Genomic DNA, 11,333 nt, shown 5'->3' with positions numbered 1-11,333 from the left:
TTACAGCTTCGCCTCTTCACACAAGGTGGTGAGCGTTTTCCCAGCGGGTGGCTGGGGAAGGACCCTCCAAACACCTCACCTAGCTATATTTTCTACCACCCTTTTCAGAGGAGCATCTATAATTCAGGCTATACTTGTATCAGTTGGCAAAGGAAAGAATTAAACAGGGGCAATTGTGATGCAAAATAAACAAATCAGCTTCCACTAGAAATAAAGAGGGTAAGAAAATTTAAGAACACCTATCACATAATTGTAAATTGTGTTGTTTCTACTGAATTTAAATAAAGACCCAGAGGTCTCAAGACTGCCTTTAAAAATTAGGGACACCAAGTACAAACACTGGAACAATTACCATCATTGCTTTAAGACTTTTAACATTGTTTACAATATATGAAACTGTAGTTGCTATTATACTCAAAATGAAAAACCCCACTGAACCGGTTCATGAACACAGAGTGACAACACATTATTAAGATCGATCGAATAGTTTCGAAAATACATTTAGATGTTTTGTTATGGGACATAGCTTTTAAGGATATAACTTGTAAGATTTTTTTGATCATGGTTCTTTGCCAGAAAATGTGATATATTGCTGAGTTTACCAGAGAGGTTAACACACTGTCACAGGCTGGATTCCATGTTAGTTCCGCAAGAATTGCTTTGCCAGTTTCTATACATAAGAGGCCTTATGAAAATCTTGTGAAAAAACATCCGAAATACCGATGTTCTGAAAATGATGAAAAGCCAAGGGTCCACAATGGAGATCACAGAGAGAAAGCGTAAGGCTCGGAGGTCTTCAATTTCTTCAGCAGTTCCATTTTTCTCGTGAACAGCTTTAAACGCTCCATAGTAAGCACGATACTGTTTTAAAGAAAAACATTCAATTAGGAGAGTGGAAGGTCGATGGCCGCAACAAATTCACTTACTTCACTTAGGAAACATTACTTTTCCGTAAGAGTATGGCAGCTTGGCTTGGAGTATTCATTTGGGTAAATTTATAAGCAGCTAAGGCCACCACGGCGGATGGGTGCAAGTGAGAAGCCAGGGAGGTGCAGGGCCGATCTGGGAGGCTCAGTGGAAGCCAGGTCCTCCTGGGAGCCCCTGGCTAAGTCCCTGGAGCTGGTCCACCTGCAGTGAGTGTGGCAGGGCTGGAGTTGCCCGCTCCCTGCCTGGCGGTGTAGAGGAAGAGCTGAAGTGGGACAAATCTAGTCTACTGAGTCGTTTACAGAGTCACCTCACTCCCGTAGATACTGATTCTCTTCCCTTTTTCCTCTGCCTCCTTCCTATCCTCGATTCTTGGTTAGCCCAGAAATAAGTCACACTTGTGAAATGTCACATGTGTGGAGACACCAATGAAACAGAAACTTGTTTTCTCTTTCTCTGAATTTTTTTTTATTGAAGTATAGCTGATTCGCAATGTTTTAGGCGTACAGCATATATATGTATATGTATATACATATAAATGTATATATTTTTTCTTTTTCAGATTCTTTTCCAATATAGGTTATTACAAGATATACAGTTCCCGGTGCTATACAGTAGGTCCTTGTCTATCTATTTTATATATAGCAGTGTGTATCTGTTAATCCCAAATCCCTTATTTATCCCTGCCCCCGATTTCTCCTTTGATAGCCATAAGTTTGTTTTCTATGTCTGTGAGTCCATCTGAAACAGAAACGTTTAATCATCGTGAAGAGGCAGGACATATTCCAGTGGAAAGACAGGAGACAACTTGTGTAAACTACTCATTTTTAGCACAGATGCTTATCATTCTGTGGTTGTCATCCTCTTTTCAGACTAGGAAGAAAAAAGAAAGATACACAGAGCGATAAGCCTCCTTACCTGTGCCCAGCCACTCCTGTATTGTCTTGCTCTTCCTTGAGCTCTCTGGCCTCTTGGGGGCCCTGCAAACTGCCTCACCCCTTTCCTGCCATTCAGCCGACACTGCTGTCTAGACCAGCTCTACAACTGTCTCCCACTCGGTTGGAGGCCAGCCACTTTTTCTCCGTGCTCTTACATCGCCCATGCTCATTGAGATTCTAAATCCATAATGGGACAAAATGGACTCTAATGGACCAGAAAATATGCGAACTCAACATTAATGGGAGGGGATATGAATAAGTACACCGACCAGACCCATTCAACGCAATCAGGGATATGAGAAGATGTATGTTCCCATAAGTGTTTCCTTACCTTTTTATTCTCTTTTCTGTAGGCTCAGATACACCCATCTAGTGCACTTAGGAAGACAAGAGTTTACCTGGAAGCCCTCTCCCATCATCACTGCTTAATAACACTAAGAGTAATAAAAATGGCTAATGTCCACACAGAGCTTCGTATTCTCAGGCACCATTCCGTTTTACTTTTAAAAGTTTGTTTCATCCTTATGAAAGTCCTGTGAAGTAAGTGTGTTCATTATCTCCATTTTACAGATGTGGAAATTGATTACATGCCCAAATCCTACCTTCTTTCCAGGTTGACCTAAAATATTACCCCCATCACGAAGCCTCTGGTGATGGTTAAGGTGGTGGTTAAGCTCATCAGCTTTAGAGTCCGACCATCCAGGTTAGATAGAATCGCCTCACTGGCTGTGTTACTTCAGGCAAGTTACTCTGTTTCTTCATCTATACAATGGGGATAAGTGCACCTATCTTTCAGGATTGTTATGAAATTTGCATGAGATAGTATGAGTACAACCTTGAGAACAGGTCCTTGCATTAATAATAATTCAATAATTAGCTAGTATTATTATTTTATCAATTAGGAGTCAATCTTTTTCCTTTTCTAACTTCTTTCTGGCCCTAGTCACTCCCTCTCACCCCCAGTATTATAGCTCTGTGGGCAGATGTGATGTTTTTCTCATTTTATATCCCCACAATGAATTACAGTGCCTGGAATGTTGTAGGTTCCAGATCTGAGATGAATGAATAAATGGATGACAACAAGCTACACACCTGAGTTGATTGAAAAAGCAAACACTTTATATGACTTTAATCTTTATATTTGCTCCTTTCTCCTCAAAGTGGAGTGCAGCAAGATATAATTCTTACTATTTGAGAATGCTTGATTAGTTGGGATCTGGGTAACTGAATGATGTTTATATAATTAAGACAACTTTTATTTCTGTACACTATTTATCCATATCAATTCTATTGCATATTATTAGGTTATTTGTACTTTCAAGTCACTTGACTTGTATTAGAAATGTAATATTCTACAAACGGCCTTTTAATTTTATTTATTTCTTGAGTTTACTAAAAATATGACAAATTTATTCCCTCGTGACAGTGATCAAAGTACATATTCTATTAATTCTCACAAGATATCCGTTTGAACACAATCTAGACTTTCGAAAAATCCTCTCATGATCAATGGTATTCCCTAGAAGATACTTTATAAACTGCTCCTCTGACAGAGGGCTTGAATACGGAATACCCTCAGAATACACAACTGGCTTGTTCAACGCATGCAGGGCATTACACAAAGAGAACTGGTGTGAGAAGAGCGCCCTCTGTTGAAATTAGGGGTCCACAAAAAAATGTTGCTGTTGCCTGTTCTCTGGCGACAGCTTGACTGGACATCCCTGCTTAGGACAGCAACATTGATTCCAACGTCCTCTCCCATTCAGTTCATCTATCACCACACCCTAGACCTCAGCCTCTGCTCTAGCTCTTTAAATCCACTTCTGACCCTTTTCCCTGGGCCAGTCTCTTGCTACCATCCCTTACACAACTTGTAACAGCCTCCTTTGGATGGAACATCCCACCCTTCTTTCTGCTCAACAAAAGGAAACACACACACACACTCACACAGAGTTATCTCAATGCATGCAGGAGGTCCTCTAACCACTTCTCTGACTCCATGGATTCTGATATATGCGATTACACAAGCTTGTGCACACCTTTACCTGGCTTCTAAACCTGTCAACTACTACATTGAATCTATACGTGAAAACCCTCTTTCAGCCATTCCTGCTCCCCGACCAACCTCCAAAACACTGTGGTTTTCTAAGGTAAAAATAATTTTGATGAAAATACTCTGTATACATTAAAGAACATGCTGCAAACTGCCGCTAAAGCTCCTCCCATATTCTCTATACTTTCTTTTTACCGTATCAAATTGGAAATTTGAGAATTCAATCTAAACATCTTGCTCTAATCCAGCATTATAACAAAGTTAATTAAAAAATCATATTCCAACAAACTTTTCACCGGCTTAATGAAATACAATATTTATGTGATGAGCAAGATTTTTTTTTTAAGTTTAGCCACCTTCACATACAGCCTTATTTTTTCCAATCACTAAATCCTTTCCTTAGAAAAGTGATTTTCAAAGAATGGGGGTCTTTAATACTCTTTCAGTGTGTCTATGTGGTCAAAACTATTTTCATAAAAAGATGTTACTTGTCTTTTTTCACTTTCATCCTCTCATAAGTGTACAGTGAGTTTCGCAGAAGCTGCCTGATGTGTAATGAATGACATCATCACTCCCATGGCTAATGGAATATGTGCTGTGTACTCTTGCATTTTCTAGACCTTTCTAAGGTAATAGGGTATACATATGTGCATTTTCAGAGACTGTTCTCAGTGCTTCTGTGCTCTTAACATGCTTTTTCCCATGTTACCTGCTAATATTCCTACACTTCATTATCATTCATTAAATAATTTTGAAATCTCAAACTTCTCTTTCACCTATGCAAAAACACAAGCAATAAGTACATTGTAACTTGTTTTACAATAATATTTATAATTTTTCTTATTTTTAATTTCTAATATGGTAAATACTAATAGATATAATCCACATAAATAAAAGATCTTTGGGTCCTTAATAATTTTTAAGAGTGAAAAGGGGGTCCTTAGACTAGAACAAGTTTGAGAACCACTGCCTTAAAATATTATACTATCTTCGGAGATCATATTTCTTAATTAATTTTCTGTCTAGCAGGCAATTATAATAAATGGATGTTATAATTAGTAATAATAATTAGTAATAATAATTTTTGAGGCCACCAGGCACCTGGTTAGTGTGTATGTATGTGTGTGTGTGTATATATATATATATATATATATATACACATATATGTGTATATATATATGTATATATAACACTTCAAATCTTCATAACTATCTTACAGAGCAAGAATAGTTATCCTCATCACAGACGAGGAAACTGAGGTTAGAAAGGATAAGTAAGCGCTTTTATAGTTAGTAAGTGATGAGATCTGATTCAAACCCATGCTAAAGCCCTTATCCTTTCTAGAAATGATACTTCCCGTGAAGAATGCTGTCCGCATTGCATGTCTTTGAAACTTTACAAGTTTTTTAGAAAATCGTTTTCAAATCCATTATTTCCTTCAATCCTCACAAGCCCCTATGAGTTATTCAAATCGCCTTAGACACTCGGCAAATGCAATGTTCTTTCCAACGTATTATGCTTTCTGCATTATTCTTACTAAAACATTCAAACTCAGGACATAATGTCCAGGCATTTGGCTAATTTCTGCTTTTATCACAGCACAGGTAAGTAAGGCTCTTATTTTAGAGCAAGGGTCTGAAAACATATTCTGTAAAGGGCCGAAGAGCAAACATTTTAGATTTTATGAGCCAAGAGGCAAATAGTGAATATTTAGTAGGTACTTATTAACAAGAGAGAAAACACGTTTCTACAATTTTAATTGATGAAATTAAAAATGTAATAATAATAGTAATAATAATTGAGTACAATTTTTGGTAATACATGTCTATTAAGGAGAAGCGTGAGTCTTTTTCTTGGAATCATATTTGACTTAGTTGGGGTTCAGAGTTCATGTGCCCTATCATCAAATTTATGGCAAATGTTTATTCATAAAAACTATTCTTAACTCCAGGGCTGCACTAAAACAGTAGGCAGGACGTATTTGGCCTGTGGGCTGTGATTTCTAAGGCTTGCTTTAGAGTGTGGTTCTCAAAATGTGATCCCCACATCAGCAGGTGAAGAAGAGGCTGCTGAATTCTTCAAAAATGTCTGCATCAGAAACTCTGGAGAATGGGGCCCAGCCAGCTCTGTTTTTAAAAGCACTGCTGATGAGTCTGAGCGTGCTAAAGTTTGAAAACCACTGCCAAATATCTATACCTATATCTCTATCTCTCTGTTTATATAGATATAGATTTATTTATTTATCTTGGGGAGTTCTGATCCTAACCCAGAGAGCTCTTTGCCCAACACATTAAGGCCTTCATTTAAGGGAAAAATCACACTATATTTAACTTTCATCCACCCTTTAAAGTAATGTCCAAAACTGCTACATTGCCATGAGAAACTTAACTTTCTTATTCACATAAGTCTCAGGACTCCAGTGACCTGGACTTGGCAACGAATTTATTTAAATGTTGTTCACGTTGAACAAGTACACTGTGGGGTCTGGAGAGGGAGAGGAGCAAGGCTGAAAAAGTTCTCTCAAGCCTCAGCCACTCCTAGGTGTCTTGGCCGGGGTCACAAGAGGAAATACCTGCAAAACGACGAAGTAATTCAATCTGAACCACCACCCCCATTAGTGATTGAAACCCAGGATAATGGCTTTCAGGTCACCTCGCTTGCAAAGATAAAAACAAAACCTGTCGAGACAGGTTATCAGAACGACACCACCAGAGGAAACGTTCCTACACATCTGCTAATCCAAATCCTCTCCGCCTCTGCCGCCACCATCCCCCGCAGCTGCAGCACCAGAAACGGCATCCGCCACTCCTCAAAGTTTACGCACGAGTTAACAAAAACCTAAACCTATGCTTTCAGTCACTCACATATGCAAATCACTTTGGCAGGAGCACACCTTCCCTTATTCCCTTTCCACGCCAACACCGGGGAGAACTCCCAGATGCCATTTGCCCATTTCTGATGCCACTAAAATCATGGGCAAGGTGTAACGAAATAAAACCTCGCGTAGCCATCGAGAAGTGGTAAAGGACTCGTATTGCCAAGGAGGAACCAAGGTCTGCTCCTCAAAGTCCTGAGGTGCATAAATAACCCCGAGATCTTCCCAGAGGAAAGCAGGGAGGAGGGGGTTCTGCTAACTGGAGAGGTTCTGCGGGGCTAAGGGGACACCATCCGGCTCCGGCTTTCCCTGCCTTTCTTGGGCTTTACCTGTTTTGGCTCAACAAATTGGGTTCTATCTCCTGGGGGCTGTGGAGGGAACCTGATCCGGGGAATGCAGCAACAAACCCTCCTGGCTCAGGGCGCAGCTCCTCTTGCACCGCGTCCAATGCGCTCCACCCTTCCCTCCCGGCAGCTGCGGCCCGACGCGCTTCAGTCTCCCGCAGCCTTAGCGCCAAGCGACTCACAATTAAAGGCAGGGAGCACATGGTGAAGAGCACAGTCATGAGGGCTAACAGCAGGAGGTGATCCAGCTCCTCCAGGGGCGGCGGGGTCTCTTCCCTCTCGCCGGCGGCCAGCTCCGCTCGTTCCCTGGGGGCAGAGCGCGGGAGCCGCCGCAGCCGCAGGTGCATCGCGTAGAGGTTGCGCATGGCGCTCAGGTTGCACAGCACGATGGCGAGGACCAGCAGCAGCATGAGGCTGGCGTAGAGCACTGAGTAGCTCAGCACCGACAGCGAGCGCCCCTCGTGGACCATTTGGATGAAGCACCAGGTGCCGGGGCAGTACTGCACGAACTTCCCGAAGCCCGCGAAGGGCAGCGAGCAGAAAGCGAGGCAGAAGGCGCCCACGACAGGCGCCACCAGTGCGCCCCGGCGCGGCGTGATGTACCGTCGGTAGAAGAAGGGATGCCCCAGGGAGAGCCAGCACTCCAGGGCCATGGCCAGCAGCTGCAGCGTCGAGGCAAGCCCGAAGAAGGACATGAAGAAGGCGAAGGCTTGGCACAGCGAGCTGCCGGATGCGGGCACCAGGCCCCTCAGGCTCCGGTTCTGCGCGTAGGCGTACAGCACGAAGGGGCTCACGAGGGACTTGCCCAGCAGGTCGGTGACCGTCAGGCCGCACACCAGCACGTAGAAGACGGAGGGCGGAGGGCGCGGCGAGCGCCGCGGGAACGACCGCAGCCCCGAGCGCGCCAGCAGCCCCAGGGCTAGCAGGTTGCCCAGGAGGCCCGTGCTGAAGAGCACCCCGCCCATCGTCGCTGAGTTTCCCTTCTCCACCCACGTGGTGTTGCAGCAGCGGTAGAACAGCGGCCTCATGGCGGGAGGCGCGGCGAGCCGGAGCGGAAGCTGCGGGAGGGCTGGGGCCACGGCGTCTGGGTGCAGAGGAGGCCCCCCCGGGCGCCCCGCGCGCGGCTCCGCCGGAGAGGCTGCGCCGCCAAGGAAGCTCCGCGGATGGCGGTGTGTTCCCCACCGCAGGCGCCTCTTATCTAAATTCTCGGGTCACACCCCGCCCCTCGGGGCGGGACGCACGGCCGGGTGCGCACCCCGCGCTGGCTTCCCAGAGACCCCCGGCAGCCGAGTGAAGAGCTCCGCCCCGACGCGCCGGGTCCTGAGGAGAGACAGATCCTCAAGCCCAGAGTCGGAAGCAGGGAGGGAGGAAGGGAGGGAGGAAGGAAGGGAGGGAGGGAGGGAGGAAGGAAGGGAGGGAGGGAGGGAGGAAGGAAGGAAGGAGACTCCCAGCATCCAAGACCAGTCCTTCCTGTGAGGCAAGAGAACTACTGAAATGGAGGGGAAATTAAGCCGCAGCCACTGGGAGGAGAGGGGCCCGAGGAGGAGGTGGTGGCGTGGTGGGACTCTAGTAGTGGCCGAGAAGAACTCTGAAGTTGAGCGCGGCTGGGAGGCTGAGAAAGCGCTACCACTAGTTTTCTTATTAGTGCTTTAAGGAGGGGAAAAGGTAACCAACCTTCGCATAACACCTAAGCCTTAGCTCCATTCTCTTCTAGATCCTGAAACAGGAACAATGAGCTTCATTGCCTAGGTGAGGAAACTGAGATCTTGGAAGGTTAAATCATCTCCCAAGGTGACAGAGCTGGTACTTGAGCTGGACCTGGAACCCGGATCTTCTATTTATAGAGTCCATCTGTCTTGCTTCCGTGGCTTCTCCTCTCAAGATTCCAGGCAAGTGGCTCCAGGGAAAACCAACAGGAGATGTTGGGTAGCATGAATCACGGTGGCTGTGTAGACATGGTGGGAGGAGGATGGTTAAGAGTGCTGATGATATCAGACCCGGGTTTTAGTCCTGGTTCTGTTACTCACTGTGTGACCCTGAGAGACTTGCTTAACCTCGCAAGAAGTTTGTTTGGCTCTCTAACCAGCTTGTTTGGCTCTTTTGAAACATAGGGATAACACTTGTGAAGTGCAAACACATAGGCAGCGCTAAGTACATACAGTTGTCAGGATTCTCCCATGTTTTAGGAAGGCTGTTTTAGTAGCTAATGTTTAACTGCAATTTTGAGCATGGATTTTGAAACCAGAAAATAGGAGACTTAGTTTGGAGCTTTTTCACTCTGGTTTGTGACGACTAGAAAACATTTCTGCCCTTCTGGCCTTTCACTTGGCTGCATGATAGAGTGGAGGGAGTTAATTGTGCTTAGCGTGACTTATTTCTTTAATTAACACTTGATACCCTGGGAAAGAAACTGGCTTGAGTGTGGAATTTCAGGGGGATGACCAGGACCCTATTACATAAGCAAGTAGATTATGCCTTGGCTTGAAGAAGCTCATTTTGTGGCTCAGTGCCTGTTCTGATGGACAGACGACTCAGGGAGAGAGTAAGACCGGGCTTTAGGTGTAAAAGCCTAAAGGGTAGCCGGAGAGGCTGCTTTCAGATTGAAAGCCTGGCCAGTAATTCAGGTCTTGGGGTGGAGACAAAAGAGTCCAAGCTTTGGTATTAGATCTTTCTGAATTCCACCACTAGCTGACCGCGGGTTAGTTTACTTAATCTCTCTGAGTTCGTTTCCTTGTAAATAGGATATGGGACTTATGCTGACCTTGTAGGGTTATTGTGAAGCTGAGAAAACATAAGGCTTTTGGCATAGAGTAATAAAAATAGTGAGAGCTAACATTTATAAGCCCCTATTTATATATGCTGAACACTGTCTAATCCTTTCACATCTATTGACTCAATTAATAGAAGGTCTTCCGAGGGCTTAGTTCCCTTCTCCCTCTCATTCCCACCACCTCTTATTTCCACCTCCAGCCCCTAACGAATAATGATGGACTTAGAGGAGCTCCATTTGAGTTGATGAAGAGGAAGAAGTAGCAGGCCCGATAACCAAAGGGCACAAAAATCTGATGAATGTGAGGTCTCCTCTCTAGACAGACAGCCACACATATGCACAATTTATACCAATTTCAGTGTGTTCACAGTTTCCTGAAGTCTCGCTATGCTGCCTGGAGGAGGCCCAATAGACTCTAGGTTAAGAATCTTCCTCTAATGACGTTGTATCGGGATGTTCTCTGAAGTGTACCGACTCCCATTTTTTGCAGTCTTATTTTTCTGTTCCAGCTGTCTTGACCTTCATACCCCTTCCAAGAATGTACACAACTTTTTAGAAACAACTGTCAAATGGGACTGAAGGGGCAGCTGTCGATCCTTGACATGGTCTATATATGTCATGCTTCAAGGCTGATGGCTTTGAACAGATAAAATTCAGGAAACCACATGCTTCCTCCTGGTCAATGTAGCTAGCCTTTACCATGGGGTTTCCAGCTGCTTTCCTGCCTGTTTGCTCTGGTTCACCCTGCCCTATTCTCATGGTTAACTTTGGAGTCTCCTGTCCCTCCGCCTAAGAAATCTTATTGTACAACTTCACTGTTCAGCCCAGAAAAGTATCATTTTTCATACATCAAGTATTTTTTGAGCTCTTACTTTGTGCCAGGCATGGGAGTGAGGTGTGTGGGCCTTGAGTAACATACAGCAAAGAAGGGAAAGCAAATGTCATGTCATGTGACTTTTACATGGTTATACACTTTTATATCAGTTTTCATAGTAACAAGACTAAGGTTCCCCCCCATTCCCCCTAGAGGGAAACTTCTAATGAAAATATCTTGGACCCAGTTACATAGTAAAGTTATCTTCATTATCTGTAGGTTGCTTAATTGGGTTATAAGACAAATCTTCTGGAAAAATATATATGGTATAATGTGAACAGACACATCTAAATATATAATTATATTATGATTTTGTAAATATAAAAACCATATATGCTCATGGAAAAGAACTAGAAGTTGACATAGGCAAATAAAACATTAACTTAAACTTGAGAACGGATGGTTGAAAAATTTCTCCTTGGATTTGTGATATTTTCAGTCTGGTACCTGTAATAACTATCTACAAATATTTTAAACAGAAAACAAGTGTATGCTCATGGCCAGATTTTAGGAAGGGGAGAGTAGGAAAAAGAATAGGATTTCCTGGATCCATAC

General features: G+C 43.8%; 1 protein-coding gene across 2 annotated transcripts; it reads right to left on the bottom strand.

Moving 5' to 3' along the window:
• Positions 1–471: 471 nt before the first annotated feature.
• PTGDR (prostaglandin D2 receptor) lies at positions 472–8,287 on the bottom strand. 2 transcript variants are annotated; one of them, XM_059915705.1, is made up of 2 exons: positions 7,317–8,287; positions 472–861 (listed from the first exon to the last, which is right to left on the bottom strand). In XM_059915705.1, exons 1-2 carry the CDS (start codon positions 8,160–8,162, stop codon positions 622–624), a joined length of 1,086 nt encoding a protein of 361 aa, XP_059771688.1. In that variant the 5' UTR covers positions 8,163–8,287; the 3' UTR covers positions 472–621. The 2 variants fall into 2 exon arrangements, with proteins under 2 accessions (XP_059771688.1, XP_059771687.1); XM_059915704.1 differs by having other exon boundaries at positions 689–861; positions 7,120–8,287.
• Between the last annotated feature and the right edge of the window lie 3,046 nt (positions 8,288–11,333).

The sequence above is a fragment of the Balaenoptera ricei genome, chromosome 2 (assembly GCF_028023285.1).
Source record: "Balaenoptera ricei isolate mBalRic1 chromosome 2, mBalRic1.hap2, whole genome shotgun sequence".
Classification (NCBI taxonomy): Eukaryota; Metazoa; Chordata; class Mammalia; order Artiodactyla; family Balaenopteridae; genus Balaenoptera; species Balaenoptera ricei.
This window is presented reverse-complemented; position numbering and strand designations above follow the sequence as displayed.